At 38.7% G+C, this 21,215-nt stretch overlaps 1 protein-coding gene across 1 annotated transcript in view; it reads right to left on the bottom strand.

Moving 5' to 3' along the window:
- The window catches only part of ADAMTS18 (ADAM metallopeptidase with thrombospondin type 1 motif 18), a 122,802-nt gene that overhangs the window by 9,176 nt on the left and 92,411 nt on the right, over positions 1–21,215 (bottom strand). Inside the window, exons 17-19 of the mRNA XM_045533099.1 lie at positions 6,314–6,455; positions 3,976–4,102; positions 773–977 (exon numbers count right to left, since the gene is read on the bottom strand). Coding sequence (XP_045389055.1) covers positions 773–977; positions 3,976–4,102; positions 6,314–6,455 — 474 coding nt within the window. The remainder of the gene's footprint in view (positions 1–772; positions 978–3,975; positions 4,103–6,313; positions 6,456–21,215) is intronic.

Here is a 21,215-nt window from a genome sequence, read left to right as displayed (position 1 = left end):
TACAATTTATTACCCACCCAGGGTTTGGCAGAGACTGGGCTATCACCTACCATGGGGTGCTATAGGGCAGAGTCTCTCACCTTCAGCACCATGGACCTTTTGGATCAAAGAAGTCTGTGTTATGGGAGCTGTCCTGGGGTGTATAGGACATTCACCTCTACCTACTAGATTCCAGTGGCACCTATCCCCCCAAATGTGACAATCAAAACTGTTCCCTGGAAGGCAAACTCAGCCCCTGTTGAGAACCTCTACCTCAGAGGGAATTCTGAGTTGTGAATGACAGGTCGTTCTATACCTCTTACAACTGTAAAATTTTATGCCTTTCACACTAGCCAATTTATGCCCAACTATTCTCCATGGCCTTCTAACTCTTGCTTCAATAGGAAAGAGGTAAAGATCCTTTCTCTGCCTCCTCCTCTCCATTTGCGTTGGAGAAATCAGTTGCCAGGTCTCTATGCCACTCCTCTACCCTGAAAAATCCTCTCCAGCTGTGCTCACTAGGGTAGCCTCAACGGCCCCACCCTCTAATTTCTGGAGCTGTAAGGAAGATGCTAAGCTCTGGGACAGCGGTTCCCAAACTTCAGGTTTCATAAGAATCACTAAAAACATGAGCTACAATGCAGATTCCTAGTCACCACCACATTAACTCAATGCAATTCCCATGAAGATGTAAACAGGTGAGAGCCTCTCCAGGAGCAAAGACACCTGTATTTTCACCACCTGCATCTTGCACGGGGAATGAGACCAATGATTTTAAGTCTTTCCCAGTTACCTGAGACCAGGGCCCGAGGCTCCATTCTGGAGGGCAGGCATGGCTGTTGCAGACTTGAACCTGAGTGGGTGTGCTCACCGGGCAGAGAGAATGCAACACCGCTTCCTCCTTCTGGAAGGGCCTCTTTTGCACACACTGGATCTTTCGGCTCTGCTGGCCCCCAGCGCAGGACTTGCTGCACACGCTCCATTCACCCGGCATCCAACTTTCAGGGAAAAAGAAAATTACTTCCAATTAAGCTGGGACTCTGTCTCGTCACTTCCAAAGCAGTTACTGTGAAAGATTAAGCACTCGATGAAAGCCTTAGATCAATTTTAGAACCAATAAAGGCAGTTTATACTAGTTCTTTGACAGATGTTGAGGCCTACACACATGTTACCCAGATATAAAGAATCGCATTTAATTACCACATGGTTCTGGGGGAAAATATATTCCTGCCTTTGCGTGGGAAGAGAGCTATGCCATTTTAATATCTGCACAGTTCGTTCAGCCACACTGATTGGGATTTTCCCAGGCATCAGGATTGGAAAAATGAAAGAGGCAGGCTGCTTTCCATTAAGGAACATACAACACAATCAAAAGGTTGGTATGTGAACAAATAAAGACAATATTTTCTGACAAGTGCTGCAGTGGAAGTCAACTCAAAGTACACTAATGAGGCTAATGGAACAGTGACCAGTGAGACAGGTAGGGACATGTGTGTGCAGGAGAGATGGTCACACAGAAGGTATTTCTAAGGAGTCAGGTCCCCAAATTACATTTCCAGTTAGTCCTACATTTCTTGATGGGTTAGAGATCTACCCTCATGTGTTCTTTATTCAAAAATTGCCAGGCCCATTTTCTACAGCTGTCTGAGACTCAGTATATATTTGAATGATGATCCATTGAAATTACTAATCCTTTTCAACTACTACTTTTGATTAATTAAAATTCTATGATTTGAAGGCTCAGCACAAAGAAGATGCACCAGATACAACTCACATCTGAGCCATAGCAGCAAGGTCTGAACACGATCTTGGATTGGAAATACTCTAAATATATTTTTAGGAAATAAAATATTAATAACATCAAGTATGTTTTTCCTATACCTTTGATTTTCTGTCACCTTGCCTACTTTTACAATTTTTCCCTCCGGTTTCCCGTACAAGCACATGTGTGACATTAAAGACCTTTAGTTCAGAGAATTTAGCACACGGGTTCTATGATTACCTGTGTTCCAAAACATTGTATAAGCTTTATTATCTTATTTAAAGATGCTATCAAATAGAATAATTCCTCATGTGGACAATTATTTATACCTTATAATCAGCTATATAGGGAACACATTACGAAACTATTAGTTTCAACAGTTGCCTGTAAGAATGGCATTTTTTGTCTAGCAAATTCAAGTTTCTTCCCATTATGATAAGTCTGTAACAGAATCAGAAACCCAAATCGACTTTTTGCATGACATGCGTGTTCTTCCACCTGTGAGCCCCAGGCCAATGCTCCGCCCAACCTCAACCTTAATCCACCTGCCCTCAGACCCCCACGCTGTCCATTTTATCTGCCACAGTTTTTCTTTATACATAACATTTGTAAAGCACAGATTGCACTGCATCTCAATTATTTCTTCACATAAGCATCTATTCCATTTGATTGTGGGTTCATCAATGGCAAGAACTACCTGTCACTCATTTCCATTCCCCAGTTCTCACCTGAGGGCCTGGTATACAGTAAGTGCTTATGATGTGTTTGTTACATGAGAAAGTAATGGAGCTAGCACAGATAAATTCCTTTGTCCTTATATTTCTGAGAGTCTAAACCTTTCTTTCCAGTATTTCCTTGGGGAAGAATAATTTTTGACAGGCCCCATCATTCCAGCAGAAAATACTGAGAAATAATAATGGAAGGGGCAGAAGATCTTGCCATTGTCACTATTCCCCCTCTGCAGGGCCACTGCAAGGGGCTGTCCTGCTCTTAGATAGCGAGTAAATCTGTTACTGCATCAAATGGCATTTTGACATGTAGTCATCAGGGAAGTCCATGACCTGAGCTCTCTCCCTTTTCATGATGTACATGTAAACAGGGTCCCTTTTTTTTGGTTGGCTGGAATAATCAACAATGGGAAGGAGGCTCAAAATATCAGCTCACCATTCAAGTGTATTGAATACCCTACAGGTATGTAAACACACCTCACCACCTAAAGAGTAGATTACTCCACAATGGTCAGTAACACTGTTTGCTAATCATAGCTTAGAGCCACTGGCATATTTCTTAGAACCAGATATTTTCTTAGCAAAAGAGCAAAATCCATGGAAGACCCCCCAGATTTCTTTCTCCTCTTTGTGTCCATGATACATCTGGTTCCAGAGCCTAAGAGAAAAACTTGGTTGACAAATGGGCATAGAGGATTGGTGGAGAGCTGAAACCCCAAATGATTATGGCAAATGCACTATTATTTACAAAGAAAAAAATATGCATATATATATAAAGATTGTGTAATATGATTGTATCACCACAAACCAAACAGTACTTATTAAGATGATCTAAAACATTGGTGAATGCAACATTGCTTTAGAAGAAACTCCGTCCATTCTGTATAAATATATTTGGCAGAAGATAAATCACCTAAAGAGAAACTGCATTTGGCTGGGAAGATGACTTAAAATTCGTGTTCAAACAAGTGTGGCTAAAATCAGTCCAGGAACACACTCACTAAGTCCCACAGAGGGTACCATCAGTGAATGGACTCACCACTTGGCCTGTACCTCTTTCTTTTTGTGTCTCGCTACTGTGTAATTTGCATTTGGGGTTTCATGGTCTGCATAGTATTATGATTTGTAAATTCTTGGATGACTTATATAAAAGTTAAACCTACAACCACGTGCAAATTTAATATAGGATCCTACGTTGTTTAAGTATCTGTTTGATTCAGTTCAGAGCAAAGGAATCTTTATGAGAAACTTTTTTCAAAAAAGACACCTTCATATCCCAAGGTTAGATTTGTATAGCCAATGTCGAGTGAGTGTTTAAAGCAAATGTGTTTTCCAAGTCATATTTCAACCTCAACCATATTGTTCTTCTATTGTTTTTTTTAGGCATTGCATCTACCTTTGCATCTCTTTCAATTAGAAGTTACTAAAGGTAGGCTTTCATCAGCTCGTAACAATCAAGGCAAACACGTACAAATGTAAACAGAAAGACATTTCCAGGTGACTTACTAGGCCGGGCAGGAGAAAGCATTGCATATTTTGGGTTCAGTTGCTGGCTTGGTTCTTGCATTGCAGAATGAGGAATTGACTTGAGTATTTTGATCTCGTAAGCAAAGGGCCTTTATGCTTAGGTAACCTAATAAGACATCAGAAGTTACAAAGTGAAAACTACAGATAACTATTTCAAAAGTTTAGCTTCTGATTTATCAGCACTGTGATATCTTATTTTAGAAATGGAATCCAAAGATTTTGTGAAAACATCTCTTTTTGATAAAATCTTGAACTCATTTGAATTCCATTCCCCCTTCAAGATACTAGAGTTCATATTTTAACACTTTTAACATGTATTAATAGATTCTTAGTTTTCAAAACTGATGTGGATTCTAGAACCACAAAATGATAAATACAACCTTTTGGAAACAGAGTGACTACAGTGGAAAACATCCCACTAAGCTTTGAATCATTTACATACATCAAATGGATAATGTTCTTCAAAGAAAAACCACTGGTAAATTACGTATGGGAACCCTAAGATTCTGTTTTGCTATGAAGCATCTTATACTTCCATTACAGTATGATGCTCACATAAGCAAAATGTTGAATTCACTGAATATGTATTCATACCTATCTTCCAGGACTCTTTTGTTTGACTTCAAAATTCATTTCAGGACTTCCTGACAGAGGCATAAATTCTTCTGGAAATAATTGTATTTTCAGCTCCCCAAACAAGAATGCTGCCTATCCTTTGAATTGTGTTTGTTTTTATTTACATGGTACTTTTCCTTCATAAAAAGTTACTCCTGCTACAACGATTAGCAGTCAGTCCAGCTCCTGGGGTTGAAGCAGATTTGCTTTCCGGAGGCACTTAGCAAAACCACCTTGAAATTCCCAAAATTTTTAATAGTTAACTTCAACAGAATTTATTCATTTGGACCCTTCTCCTCTTGTGCTTAGGACATAAGCATGGTCTGTGAGTCACGTGAAGGGGTTGCTATCAAGGCAAGGTGGGCAAGTGTACAGCACACTTCTGCTGCAGCCTCTTCTTGGGTAGGATTTATTCCTTGTAAATAGAAAACGAATCAAACTTCTCTCCTTCTCAAAGCACTGTACTCTCCTTGGAATCCCAGGAACCTATTGGAAATGTTCTCAAAGAACGTTTGCTATATGAAAACCTGCTCACAATTTAAGAGTAAGTGAAACAGGGTGGAGTGAAAAGATGTGTCTATATCATTATTTCCATTCAGTAAAGAAAAAATAAAAAAATGACACTGTGGTTTGTGTCTCAGACTGTGAAACATGTTTATGTATGCACAGGGAAAAAGACAAAGTGACACAGACCAACACATTGACATTGGCTATTGCTGATTTAAAAATTGTGGGAAATTATTTTTCTTCTTTATAGCATGGTGCCTTTAAAATATTTATTACTAAAAATGTATTACACCTTTTAATTATTTTACATATATATTAATATTTAAAAAGTATTTCTTCATATTTTGCTAATTAGCATAGACACCTGAAGACAGGCCTTACGGGCTTAAGATTTTCTCCATTTTCTGTATCTTTGCTCCATCCCTGATTCCAAAAGGCCTTATTTTGCTTAGTGGGATGGACCCCGTAAGGAAGACCCACGGTCACCAGGTGCTTGGAATAATAGGGAATGAGTGACCAACCTTCATGCCTTGGTTCCAGGAACCTATTTATGGGGTTTTATTCTTCCTCCCAAAGGGGCAAATGTGACAACTGACTTACCCCAAAATATGCTACATTTTTGACATCTAAGTAAAATGCCACTCTTCTACTTGCTGAGTGGATGGCTGCTGTTGTTCCTTCCTTGCCAGGGCTATTTCTCAGATGTGATCTATTTCTCTGAGACTGACTTTGCTGGCCTTAACCCTGAGGGGACACCCACACTCCAAACAGCCGTCTTCAGCTGGCCCCGGATGTCTTCTCCCTTGTCTTGACCTTCCCTTCTGTAAGTCCCAGGGAGAGGTTCATAACAACAGAAAAGTCAGGATTGAGGGAAACTAAGTCATAAGCTGAACATTTAAAAATATATATGCTTGTGTTTATAAACGAACAAACATTTTATATGTTTTTCCCGTAAGTTTCAGAGGCGTAACTTTTGAGCCTTGGTTGATTTGAGCTTTATGAAAATCGGTTCCTTTCTACACAGAAAAATCCTGAAACGGTACAATAATAATCGCTTTTTATGGTGAGGATTCTCTTAAAGGACAGTTCTTGGGTGGCTTGTTTAAACCTTACAATGTTAAGGAAGCCTGAAGTGAAAGAACCTGCTTTAAAGGAGAGACAGACTTGGAAAACTTGGAGTCAGGAAATCAACTACCTCCACCGCAAGAGACGGAGCATTCTGACTGCACTGTACTCCAGGCGTGGGCGTGTCTTTTCGTGGCCGGCTGAGTTCCATTCATGACCTTGGGAAGTGCATACTTCCAAGCTATGCCCGGATTTTTGCCTTGCATCAGAATCTGGACAGTATGAGATAAAAATCAAAAGATCAGGATACAGGTCAGACCCTGGAATGCCAGAAATCTTGCTGAACATTTTAAAGATATTTACAGGATGTTTGGACCTTAAAAAGTTGGTTTACTTCATTGTTCCCAAATATGTTTTCTGTTGATTTAAAGTTTTCCCATGACACTTTAAAATATGTACCTTCATATTATCAAAACTGTGATTTAGATAAATGCATAGATGCTAAAGAGCAAAACATCATTTGACATTTGCCATAAACCTACAACACACACACACACACATTTGCATGTGTGTGTGTGTGGGTATGTAATAATGAAGGAAGAAAGGTTATATTGTTAGGTCTCAACCCTGACTTAAACTTGAAAACCTAGCATGTTACATACACAGCGGTGCCCCACAGATAATAGTTGACAGTAAATCTACAGGTATACATGTTTATGATCTAGCCTGGGTCACAACTCACAAGCTCTCCCCTGGGTGCCAACAGAAGCAGGGAACATGACAAGCACTCCAGAAACCACAGAATACCCCACTTCGAGTTGCCTATTGTCAACTTTAAAATCCAAATGGGTTTCCGATAGAAATTCCAAAGATGATGTGCCCAAAGAGAATGTGTCTGTTAATTGTATCCTGGAATGAGCAGGTAAATGATTATGATCCAAATCAGGGATAGGTAATACATGTATTGGAATGGATTTAACCTCAAGAAAGGTAAGGACTCAGGATAAATTTGATCCTACGAAGCCTGACTACTACAAGAAGAGCATTCATTTATTAGGCACTTCCCAGGTGCCAGGGACTCTACTGGGCATTTTTAATGCATTGATTGTCTCAAAACATTCTTCTAATAAATCTATAATGTAGCAGTTTATTTTTTCTTTCAAGAGACAAAAGCTGAGGAGAGAGAACTTGTGCAAAATCACATTAGTGACTAGGGAATGAGCTCAAATAAGGCCTCCAACAAAAATATGCCCGAACAATGCAATATATCACCTTGTATTTGATGCAAGAAGCATATCTGCCTCCCCTTCTTGGTGCTTTCTTTACTTAACTACTCCTATGCTTTTTTTTTTTTTTCTCTTTCAAGCTCAAAGCATGAATATAAATAGCTGGTTCTCTCCCACTCCATGAGTCTTGTGGAAAATTCTTTACCACCAGAACTGGGCATTCATGCCTAAGAGACAAAGCCGATTGCCAGTTAAAAATAGGAACCCCTGGCACTATCTCCGTCTGGTGGGATCCCACCTCAATTAGAGTTGGGTGGGTGGAAGCTGTTCAAGGACCTCCGTTACACCAGACCACTCTTTGGGATGCTACGGCTTGGTTTCCACTTTGCTATTAGCTTAAACGTCTCTAAGAATATCATGGCTATCTCTTAAGATTCCATGGTATGGACATTACTTTGCAGTGCGACAAGACAAATCTTGGTGCCTCCCAGAAACAACCAAAATGTTAATAGGTGGTTTTGTGTTCCAGCCACCTCCCTCCAAAATACAACCACTACAAAACACAACAGGTAATACCATCCAAAGGGACAAATGCCAAATTCTCATTATTCACCAATAAATACCTTTTCGAAATCAAAGTCCTAGGAGTCTTTTAGTGTTGAGGATCTTTCCAGTTTTTGCTTTTTCTATTTTTTTTCAGCTTAGTCATACATCTGTTCTTGGGATCATGCATTCAAGCTAACATTTCATACATTTTGAATAAATGTTGTGCTTATTTGGCATTTCTGCAATGTTTCTGTCAATGTTTTTCCGTGACATTAAGTAACTACAGAAGCAGAGTTTTATTAATGATCAAACTAGAATTGTGAGGAGAGTTTTACACTCAGAGGATGATCTTGATGTTGGTTGACAGTTCAACTCAACTGCTTCAATAAAAGCACTATCTCAAATGGAACACTTTTGGGTTGCTATTTTTTCATGCAACAAAAATGCAGGGACCTTATATGGAAGATAATAATGGATATACCATATTTACATGTGTGGCAACACAATATGGGTGCAATGCAAAGGCGTTATGGTGAGCTGAGGCCCATAAGGCTGGTATTACAATACAGAAGGGTCACATCACACATATATGTAATGGAGACAAATTTCAGTGTAAGTGCTATAGAGAAAGGACTTCACTTAGGTATCTCCACTTTCCAACACCACCCCATTGAAACGAGCTCCTAATTTCTCCTGTCATAGGGGAACAGATCCCCAGTGAAAATGCAAAAAAAAAAAAAGCCACATGAAATAATGTTAATTCTTGCCTTTTGAGCTTCCAGGACTTATGTTCTGGTGATTGAAGAGTGGTTTAACAAATTTTCAACAGGCATTTGGTGTATTTTCTCCTTTCACCTTTTAGACAGATTCTAGAGCCTAAGCCATACATGGCGTGTGGTTTCATTGCAAAACATTTACAAACGTTGCTGTGAACAGCAGGATGCATTTAAGAAACAAAAATGTGTTTAAGGAAAAGACTATGGCGATAAAGGCGTCATCACTATTAAACAAAAACAACCAAGATGTCAAGTTACGCCCAGGCCTCCACTCAAGCCAACCATAAAAAATTATCAATGCTACCAACAAGAGAACTTACACAATCTCCCACTGTCAAACCTGTTTCTGTGTCTGTGTCCATGTTCTCCTCTCCTCCACCTCTGTGCCCCCAAAGGCCCTGCCCCAGCTCCTGAGTCTGTGTCCTTCACTATGCACTGATTCCATCTCCCCTCCCCTCCTCTACCATGTCACTGCCACAGCAGGCCCACATGTGGCTACTGAGCACTTATATGTGCCAGTGTGACAGAAGAACAAAACTTTTACTTTAAACTTAACCATGTGTGGCTAATGCCACCATACTGGATACATAGCTGAAGATGAAACCCAGACTCTGACCTCCATATTCACACCTTCAACCACCTACTCAGCATCTCTTCTTGAATGTTTCAATGGCAGATCAACCTCTAACATCGACCTTATCATTTTCCTCCCTGTCCCCGAAAGGCTGCTCCTCCCTCAGCCTTCCCCATCTCATGGAGACCAATCCTTCCAATTGTTCAGGTCAAAATAAAAACTTAGAGCCATGCTGGATGACTCTCTTTCTCTCACATTCACATCTAATCAATTAGGAAATGGTGATGTCATTACTTTCAATATCTCTCATATCTTATGACCTTTATTGTTATTGCTGCTCCCCTGATCTCAGCCACCATCATCTCTCTTGTTGGGTCCATCAACAAGGCACTAAGAAAAGCGCTTTAGGGAAGAGGAGAAGTGAAATAAATCCTCTAGTGGAGAAGATGGGACACACCCACGTATAGAAATACAGTGACAGTTTGGTTAAAAGCAAGTGCTATGGAACCCGTAAAGAAAAATCAAATGCTTCTGTGATACTGGGAGTGGGGGGAATTACACGACCACCTAAAGAAGTTTTGTAGCTGTCATTTATTTACTTAATAACATATCTTGGTGATGCTCTCAGCCATAAAGCAACAAAAAAAGAACTGAAGTTCTTTGAGGATTTCTATTCCCCTCGCTGCCCCTCGCCTCCAGAAAGGGACAAACTATTGTGTTTCCCACTTCCCTTTCCCTATAATTGAAATAAAAATATGAAAAGATCCTCAGCAAAGTAAAATGCCCGAGCTAAAACTAAGAATATCACTGATCGGAACATTTAATGGCAGTAACGGAACAAATCCATTTCGTATTATCAAGGTCATAAGAAATTTATGTATCTGGCCAAAGGAGAGAAGTAACTTGCACAATTTACTGCAAACGTTCACAGAAACATGCAGCTTTAAATGCCTAACTCATAAAATACACAGTAGCTGGCTGTGCGTGTGTTTGTTACTCTTACAGTTTTATAGCCAGTAGCATATAAAGCACATTGTTTATATTTTATTTGTTGAACATATTAATGAATTCAGTGAACGTATAAGTGAGTAAAAGCCTCTCAACTTTACAAAATACATGACTCAAGGCTTGTCTTTAATGTCAATGTAGCTATAAATTCACATGCACGGTTGTATGTGTAATCACGTAGGCTGAAAGACAATATTTGTATAAACTAGCAGAAAGCTGACGTAAGAATTTATTTTAACATCAGCTCATAAAAGCCTCTTAAAGGAAGTAAAAACTTAAACAAATAGGCACCAAGACTAAATATATAAAAGATGAGTATGTGCCAATTACGATACATTATTTGCTTTTCGATGATGACTAATCTATTCTCTACCCTGTATTTTACCCTGTATTGAGAAGAACAGTGGCTACAAACAGAACACACAGTAGGCATCTCATCTCTTACTGTTCCGATGCCTGCAAATAGTTAATCCTTTGGAGACAGACTGTCCACCTGGGTAATAGAATCTCTGTAGGCTTCTCTTTCACCTCTGTTCTCAAAAAGACTGAATTTTGTTAAAGAAATCAATCCCACCCTCAATTACTGTTGCATAATTTGTAAAGCTCAGTGCAAATGAAAATTCAAGGCCCCTTCTTTTAAAAACATTAAGACGTTCAAGATGGTGACAGCAGAGCATTAAATCGAACATAGGGCCCTTCAGAGCACATGGTCTCCCACTACTTTGCAGGTCCCATGCCCAGGAAGCCAGCCCTGCCTAAACTAAGGTCCAGGTTTTCTCACCTGGATCAGTTTTGAGACACAATTTAAGAATTTTCAAATTCTAGATGACTTTGTGGTCTAACAATGACTCTCTTCCTAGAGGAAGTCTATAGCCTTCAATTTGGTGGCCTTGTTTATATGACTAAGTACATACCTTCATCTTAACCACAGACAGCCTCTCCCAGTGAAGAGGGGAAACAGGAAACCTTGGAGAGATGCATCTAGAACTGCACAGCTAAGATGCTAATTTCCTTTAGGGATGCCCTTCCTCTATGAATGCCAGGGAACACTTCTCGGGCACTACGTCATTTGAAAATAATTCCCATCGTTCAGATTTATCTTAAAACATTTTCAGTGACCTTGTCAAGACTAGTCAATTGCTTTTCTCAGCACTAGTGGAGGATACAAACGTCCTCCAGGTCACAGGAGTACCACATCCCTCCCGTGATGGCACAACGTCACAGTAATGCCATTACTACACCACCCTATGATGCACGTCAGAGTGTATAGCCAAGCTGTTAAATGCACAAATTTGCAAAGACCGCCAGTGATTCAGTCTACTCAACTGGACTTAATCCAAAGAAATTTCCAGCCAACTGGCATCGAGTCTCTAATTTACAGCTGGCAAGCAAACTCCTTAAATGTTTCCAGGTCCTCAGTAGAACTGTTTAATGTCTACCTTTAACACACGAACCACCTGATTTCAGACACAACACTCAGCAGCTTTGACCACAGGGTGCAGAGTTATAAAATTTACAGCTTCTTAAGTTGGAAAACCACAGACGGGAGCTGGAACCTACCAACCGCCCCCTGACGGAGGGGGAGCCAGTTTCTGCTCAGGGCACACAAAGTTAAAACAAAAGACACGTTGAGCAATCTTGGGCAACTAACTGTCTTCCTTTTGCTCCCACTTTTAACATTTAACGTTAAAACTATTTTTAAAAATCCTTCAACCGGCCTTGTATTTGTTTCATTATTTAAGGCCTTTTTTATTTTTTTCAAGACATTGTCCTAATTTTCCCATGAAGAATTATGGGTAGATTTTAAAGATTGGCCTTTTATTTAAATGCATGCTAGGAAACCTGATTCTTGTCCTCAATAACATCTTCGATTGCCTTAAAAATAAGAATAGCAATGTCTATTAAACGCATATTGTGTGCCAGGCCAAGCATTGTACAGCATGCATTATCTCATGTAAAACTGATAACAATATTACAAAGAAGGCACTATTAATATTTCAGTAGTGTAGATAAACCAACACTCAAGGTCACATAGCTCCTAAGTGGCAGCATCGGGACTCAAGTCTCTGGTATTGTCTAACTCTATAATCTGACATCTTAACTCTAACAACATTGCCTCTCAAATTCTGAAACACCATGTCCAAAATTCTCACTTAAACTTTTAAAAGCTGTATTAACTGTTAGAAACATTTTATCACTGGAATTCAGTAGCATGCTATACCATTTACTTTGTAACACTGGACTTGGACCTAAGAATTTTACTTCTTGAACATGCTAATATCCGATTTAAGTATACATTATTCTTAATCTCCTCTATCCATTTCACGTCTGCATTAAAATATTTTATTTAATCACTGTTTTAACAAATGAAATACAATAGACTTTATTGATTGGCCCTTTCTTAATATATCTCAAATTGCACTATACATTCTATGTCTCACGGAACAAAGAGTTTTGTGGTGCAGATTCATGCTTTCGTAAGTTCGTGTAATGTTTGGAAATCCTTGTGGTATTTAAAATTCAGCCAGTTTTTTATTTTTTTTTTGCCTTCTTGTTTGCTTCAAAGCCTGAAGAACATGACCAGGTATCATGATCGCTATTATGTGCAAGTGAGTGGGATTTGACAAAAGACAGTGATAACAAAGACCCTGATCGGGGATTTGAAAATGCATCTGTTAGGCAGCTTCAAAGGTGTGGGCTGACACCTTGAACCTCGACTATGGTTCTCATTCAACCCTTCAACATTCCTCAGCGTTTAGTGAAGAGAAATAGTGTTCTCTAACCTGTCACAGAAGTATTTGCCATGAATTAACCGGAGGCCCCCTACTTCAAATAGCAAACAGCAATCTCTAGACAAACGAAGTGCCATCACAAAACTACTTCTGAATCATCCTCTCGAGTCTGCGTTTTCTATCATCTGTTCTGAATTAATTCTCCATTACCTCTTTGCCTCCTTTGTGTTTTACGTCTTCACTCGGTCCATGCTACTTGGCTGATGTCCTTTCCCTTTTACTGACTTTATCTTGAAGCACATCTTTTACTCATTCAGCCCCTTTACCTCGGGGAGAATTCAGCAGGCAGGGTCGCGAGGCAGGAGCAGGACGAGGGGGTGATCCTTCATCGGTGGTGCTCACACTGTCATCTCATTGATCAATGTGCCCGTCCACCTGGTCCCCCCCTCCATCCTATCATCTCCTTTTGCCAAAGAGTAGAGGAAGCTGTTTATTATAGTAATTTTCTTTAGATGTCTTTTCCTGCCTCAAAACTAGCCTGTGGTTAACCTATTTCTCACTCGCTGTCAGTACAAAAGGCTGCTGTATTTTGCAGGCTCGGGATTCTCCCTTGGCCCACTAGGAAATAGCAACGGGCGTTCAAAGAGTTAAACAACCCCTTCTGCTGCTTAATGTAAGCAAAAAAATTCCTAAAGGAGAGCTGACTTTTTATTTTTTTAAAGACTTTTTTTCTAAATGAAAGAATGCTGTTAAAAACACAGGTGATCATATTTCAGTCATAGACTAGCAACCTGTATTATCATGTCATCCTGAATCACTCTGTTTATCAGACAGGGATGAAGTTACTTTATAATGAAACACTCATGATGAATTTCCTCACCTCCAGTCCAACTGCATGACAGTTTGACAGAGAACACTCATTTGGGTGTGTGTGTGTGTGTGTGTGTGTGTGAGAGAGAGAGAGAGAGAGAGAGAGAGAGGGAATCAACTAGCAAGAAAGCTCATCTCTAATCACGCCTAGAGAATATGTCATCTCTAATTGGACACCTTAGCTAATCATGAAAAAAAACTCTGTATGCGTTTTCATCTTCATTGCCAAGGCCTCCTAAAATTGTATATTAAACGGGCCTTTTTTACATTGTTTAAACAAAGAACAAAGTGAGTAACCTTAAGTTACCTACATTTACATCTCAAAATGGAAAACCTTCAGTTTTCAGCCACACTCAAAAAGTTCAGCATATATATTTACTGCCGATGAAATGACTGTTTTTCAACAAAGCCAGATGTACATTTTAAGTTTGATCCTCAGTTTTCACATTTCTACCACTTCAGAATGTAATTCCTTAGAAGACATGCACATGCGTACATGCACACACTCTCTAAATTTAGCTATTTTGGGGTAGAGAATTAACATAGATTTAGTTTTTCTTGGTGTTCTCAGCCCCAATAAAATAAACATAATTCAGTGACCAATATCCCAAACACTGTTAAAATATGTTAACTTTTAAATCTTTCAGAAGACTAGCAAGTACACTAGTTCAATGAGAGATTCCTCAGTCTTCATGCCAGACTTGTGGAGAATAATTTGAAATACATGGAAATTATCTAGTTTTATATTAACTGTATCTGTAGTGATCTCAGAAAGCATATGATTGCCAAATCAATATTTCTTTCTTTCTGTGCTGTAGTGTGTATGTACATGACTATTTTTTCCCCCTGGGAAATGCAGAAATATAATAGTTGGTCATAAAAATTAGCTCCTTTCCTCCAACTCATTTATATGTATATGTGTGCACGTATGTCTTTCAAGATAAAAACTTGATTGATGGACTTAAATAATGCCTAAAAAATTTAAGACCTTAGACAATCATACAAATCCTTGATTACCCTTAGGTATTTCCCTTGGCCACCGAGGAAATCAGTGGGGCCAGCACTGTTTAAACTGACATGCACCTGTTACAAATGTTGAAACCATCTAGAGCCAAGGATCCAAGGAGAATGGATGTCTGTGATAGAGAATGCATTTTAAAATTGGACTGGCGCGTGATTTAGTGATGTAAGCGAAGGTCTGTTTTCCATTTAAACTTTGAGCTTCCCATGAAGACATTCTATAAAGTTTTGACATATAAAAATAACCAGAAGCAGAAAGTACTTTTATTTGGTGTCAGGCCATGCACTTATTTCTTGGGGTTAACTGACAGCAGTCAATTATTCTCAGGATTGCATTACCCTGCCTCGCACTAGAAAACACTGAGAAGTAAGTGGAAAGATCTGTTGAACCCACCGCCCTGAAAGGACAAATTGTTACTCTCCCAGATTGAGGTAAGTCTCCTTTGAACTAACTGGTCAGCAACTTCCTATGTATAAATTATTCCCTTTGGGAAAGCAAGGATTTTAGGAAGCGGATTGATTCCTCAAATGCATTTTAGGAGATTAAATTTCACTATTTTAAATGCTATTTCATTGCACTTAACTCTACACTGTATGGTTCTAAGACCAATCTTAAGAAATGATAAAACACAGTGGTTTTTAAGTGTGTACTGCAGAAGCCGAGGGTTCTCTAGAGATCTTTAGGGCAGAAATGGGGTAAGAGGCGGCTGGTCTCTGGTCCCTTCCCTTCCCACTTTGGTAAGAATAGCTCTCCTTTCATTTATTTTATTTTATTTTTTTGCCTCCATGTAAGACTTCTCAATTTGAAAAAAGATTGCACTTTTTAAATGAATGAAGGAATTTTATCATTGGATGTCATGCATTCAAGACTGTGTGTGTGCACATTCTATGATGTTCCAGATACCATGCCAGTTGTGGAAGCTACAAGATAAGTAAGTCATCGTCTGATAATACAAGGTTTTAGGTGCAACAAGAGTGCTTCAAAACAGTGCTATAGTACATAGTAGAAGGCATTAATTCAGACTGGGGAAATCCTTTCTGAAATGAGGAGATTCGGACCCAAATCATTTAAGCGATTCATCCAAAGTCATATATAGTTAGTAGCTGAGCATCCTATATTCACCATTAATGCGGATGCTCCTTGCCTAACCCATGTTGCTTCTAGAAAGAATGGAATCCGTGTACCAAAACTTGTTCTTTATACTCTTTAAAGACCTAAGACTATAAATATTTGGTGACATGATTTATGTCTTAGCTATTTGTGCATCTCCAATGTCTAGCACAGGCCTGGGCACTGAATGGGTACTCAATGGATGTTTACCTTTTTTATCACACATTGAGAGGAAGTGAACAGAAGAAAATAGTTTTGATCATAATTACTTATATCAATACATACACCAAGGCAGCTGAAAATTGGAATTAGCTAAGATACTGGCAGATTATGATGTAATATATATGAAAGAGAAAAAAAAAGAGGGATGTTATTCTCATAGTACCATCCTTACGTGTTTTGGCAAACATATGCTTCTTCTGAATTTCATACTATAATGAGAACTTAGTGAACATGCAGTAATTTCAAGTGGCTATAAGGGAAAGTGCTTTTGTGCATATACTTCATGTGGATGAAACATCATTTTTCATTTTGGTAGGTTCCCACACTCTGATTTTAGCATCCCACAGGATTGTAAAACATATTCAACATTTTTATATTGGAGTGAACATATTTTTGGCTCCCAAAGTATTCATTTTGGTTCAATTCATAGTTTCTGTATGGAAAGCCATATGAACTTTATTTAACTTCCTTTAAAGAACACAGCCATGGATCACTTAGATATCAATATACAGTCTAGTTCTGGAAAAATGTAATTTATTACTGATTGTAATTTTAAGTTTTTAAAATAACCATGTTCCATCAATTTTGGAGAGAGATACAAGCATGTGTTAAAAACTGACCAGCAATTTGATGATGGTCTCCAGAGAACAATAAAGTATAATTTAAATATTAAAGGCATTAACCCGAATTCTTTTACAAGATAAAATAGACGTAATACTAGGTTACTGAGTTTGGATTTTTTTTTTTTTTTTTTAGTTTTAAACATATTTGCAACTCTTCAATGAAACCAAAACTCCCTTAAAAATACAAGCAAGGCATGTCCAATTAATCATACAAGTTTCTATCTAGATTCTTGTCGGACAAGTAGAATTCCTAGGACATTAATTTAAGCTTTCACTGAATCTAGAGGTAGAGTGAGCACATAAAGTAAGACTTTGGAAAACAACAGCCAAGCAAATGTGACCTTAACTCCACCATGGTGATAGCACAATTTTATATTACTAGAGATATTAATGCAGTAGTAAAAAAATTATTTAAAAATATATTATACATATCCAATTGAACCTGGGGAAGACTTTATGTTTTTATGATTTTACTTAGATCTACTCAATATTTCCCCTTACATCTTAATTTTTTTTTGTTGTTGTTAAAGGAACTGTCTGTATGGACAAAGAGATAGATTGATGAACTGGACCAACTTGGAATGGAGTTTTAGAGAACTTAATCCATCACCAACTGATGCCATCCTTCCATTCCTCAAAAATAACTTGTATTACCAAATATCAGGAAAAATCTAGTATCTGGGGAGCAATCCAAAGGTTTAGTTTTGGTCAGGGCTAAATAACATAGATGAGTGATAGATGGAGCTGTACTTAGATTAAACAAAATACTAATCTGGTCTCGTGTTCAGTGACAACATGTCAATTGTCGGGTTACTGTGAACGACACAGACAACAGTGGGAGATTTCAGGGTCTAAAGATGAAAGAAGGAACCTCATTATTCAGTTTGGCATTTTCCATCACTTCTTGTCTCATTCTTCATTGTGGTTTTCCTACAGATAATATATGTTTAACACAAAGCTTAAATTACATCTAGAACTCTGAATACCTAGTGCAAGGGTCTTGTGTTTATGAACAAAATTAGAGAAACAACAACAAAAAAATGGTTGCTTCTCATGAAGTGGTAAAAAACATATTTCTCATCACTAGCGATTTGTACTTTGTTCCGATTGCCCGTGGCAGAGGCCGTGAGAGTCATATAGCCCCACTTCCCTGCTCAGGTTTTCTTTCAGTCGCAGAACTTGGTTTGTGTACATCTGCTTAGAGATGGATCAAAGGCCTCTCGGCAAAACTAGTGAAGCTATGTTGCTCTAACACTGACACCTTTCAAGTTAAATAAACCTCTCAAAAGAAAAAGAAAGAAGTTTGCTGCTCAGAGGCTTGATAGAAAAGAAATAGAGAAAACGTATACATCTTGTAAAAATGACCTGAACAAAGATCCAGAAATCTTTAATTCATTCAATTCCTATGCCTTAGGTTTAATTCATGTGTAATTTCAAGGGCTGGATTTGTTGTTGAGCTTCAAACTACGCTGGCCTTAGTCCAACTGGATTCGGAATTCCTATTCTCTTCCTCTACAATGAAAGAGCTGAGAGGTTGGAAGAACATTTCCTAATGATAGTCTCTCCCTCAAAGGAAGTGTTGTGAGATCTTCAAGGGATCTTCCACCACACAGACAGAAGTGATGGGACCTAGTATCTGAAGTTTGGGAGATGATGGGAAGTTAACTTATGGTCAATAGTTGAAACGGGTCTATGGACATAGTTGCAAACTCAACTATCTGTTGGGGCTAGAAGTTCCTTTTTTCTTAAGGATTTTTTAATTAAAAATTTTTTTAATTAATTAAAAATTTTTTTAATTAAAAAATCCTTAGTTGTACAAGAAATCACCTGATATGAAAGCATTGATTTATCTGTTTAACTATTACATGTGTCTGGGAGCTGGATTGGGCCAGTGGTCACTAGTTTGCTAACTATGGCCTCAGGTTTCATATTATGCTTAAAAAGTAAAATAATAATGATGGTAACAAACATTATGTGCTAAGTATTTTGTAGGCACTGAACTTATCTTCAGTTACCTTTATAATAGTCCTAGTAGTTAGCTAGTATTGTTCGTCCATTTTACAAATGTGGACATTAAGTGACACAGAGATTAAGAAACTTGCCCAAGTTACATGGTCAAGAGTCTGTACTCTTAGCTATTCTATGTGCAGGACATCTTAGACTTAGAATCTAAAGTTAAGTGTGGTTAGTTTTTTTGTCTTCTATCTTCTTTAGTAAATGCTTAAGGCTACTCAGTAACTACTCTCTGGACTACTCCTCATTTTGCATTGCTATGGCCAAAAAAAAAAAAAAAAAAGCATCTCTCTATCATCTAGAAATAGTCCTTTGATACCTAAGGAAATGCAATGCTTTTGAAATCTGTAGAATAGACTGCATGCTCTTGAAACTGTGAAACTGACATTTACTAGGTTTCTCTGGTTGCCTCCACAGAGGTTCTTAAATTTCACCAGGGGAATAAGTTGCAAAACATACTCTAAACTGCATTTGCATAGCCCTTGAGGCTGGGATTCAGACACAGATTTTAAATAAAATCTGGAAGAAAACACATTTGCAACAACAGTAGGAAGAACAGATAGGATGCGATCCCTATTCCCATGGACAAAGGCATATTCACTCTCACATAGTGGGTGTGTAGGTGCAGGGCAAAAACACATGATGAAACAAATGCCAGAGTGACAAGAAATGTGCATCTACATACAAAAATCCCACGACACCTGCGAGGGTCCCACGTCCAGGCATAGGCGTGCATCTCCACAGCAGGTATGTGCTCCCCTTCATCAATGGTGTCAACCAAGGCATGGCAGTTTCTCCACAAGGCATTGTTTTGATATGGCAATTATTTGGCTACTCCCAAAGAGGCAGCTGCTCAAAGAAAATTTGGACCCAAGTGCTCTGCTCAAACACTGTATCACCATGCTACATTAGGTGTTTTTAGGAACTGATTTATATATTCATTCCAAGACTTTTTGATGCATTTTAAACACATACTCAACTACCCACTTGATAGCTACTCTTGAATATCTAAGATACATCTCAAATATCAGGTGGCTAACATGGCATTATTCCCCATCTCTAAACCTGTGTCCAGTCATCCCCAAGGTAATTACAGTAGTAAGACCATCCACCAAATACTCAAGGAAGAAACCTAAGACTCTTACCCAGGCATCCTTCTCCCTCCGGGTCCATACCTCATACACCTCTAGTAACTTTTCTAACTTCCCATTCTCAATACATAATATATCACGAACAGATCCTCTTCCTTCCACCTTCACAGTCATACTGTCTCTGTTTCAGCTTCTATTACTTCTTACCTGGCATCCTAGAATAATTATTTTCCTATACCTCCAATTCACAGCTTGCCCCTCACTTATCTGCATAGCAGAGAGAATTTTTAAAACATTCCCTTTCCTAAAATTCTGACATTCTTAGCTTGAAACCCAAACTCCTTACCACTGTTCACAGTGTTTGTGGGGGGCCTCTTCTATACCACATTCATCTCACACCCCATATCCCAATACTTTCTTTTCTCACTGCATGACAATTAGACTTAACTTTATTTTTTTTTTAGTTCTTCTAAAACATTAAGTTCATGTTTCTACTACCTAAATTTCCTCTGCTCCTCACCTGGCTGGTTCTTCTCATCATTCAAGTTTCACCATACATGGCAATTCTCAGAGAATTCTTCATCATCTGCCTAATCCAGAAAGAGTCCCCTCTGTTATTTTTTTTCCTTACACTTATTTTCTTCCAAAGAGCTTACCACATTCTAAAACTCTTCTGTCCATTTGCATATTCATGTGACAGCACTATGTACCCTCCAACATGAAGTTCATATAGCAGGGGGATTTTTTTCTGTTTTATCCACAACCATATACCCAGTTTACCATCAACATGGGACACAATAGAACCCATGCTGTGTGTGTGATACAGGACTCTATGACAACTGAATACATGGACACCTTCACTTTCTGCTTTCTAAAGTTCTAGCAAATCTGAGACTCCATCTAACTTCAAGGTGGCATCTACATTCATCCAAAGTAACTCAACACACATGGAATTCAAACTCCCACACACAGCGTGAGAAACTCATTTCTGCTGCTCTCGCCATGAACTGCTGTGAGCTGCAAAAGGTCACCAGCAATATCACAGTAGCCTGGTATTTGCTCAAAGACTTATCCAGTCCCACCGTGCATGGGACTGAGGAAGATAATACACTGAGTGCTTCAGTTTAGACAGAAAAAGTAGTTGCCTCTGAAAACTGCTTTATTAATTACATATCTGACCCCAAATACCCTGTGATGATCGAGGACACAGCATGATGTAA

The sequence above is a fragment of the Lemur catta genome, chromosome 20, assembly GCF_020740605.2.
Source record: "Lemur catta isolate mLemCat1 chromosome 20, mLemCat1.pri, whole genome shotgun sequence".
Classification (NCBI taxonomy): Eukaryota; Metazoa; Chordata; class Mammalia; order Primates; family Lemuridae; genus Lemur; species Lemur catta.
Note: the sequence above shows the minus strand (reverse complement) of the source record. Positions and strands in the feature narration are given on the sequence as shown.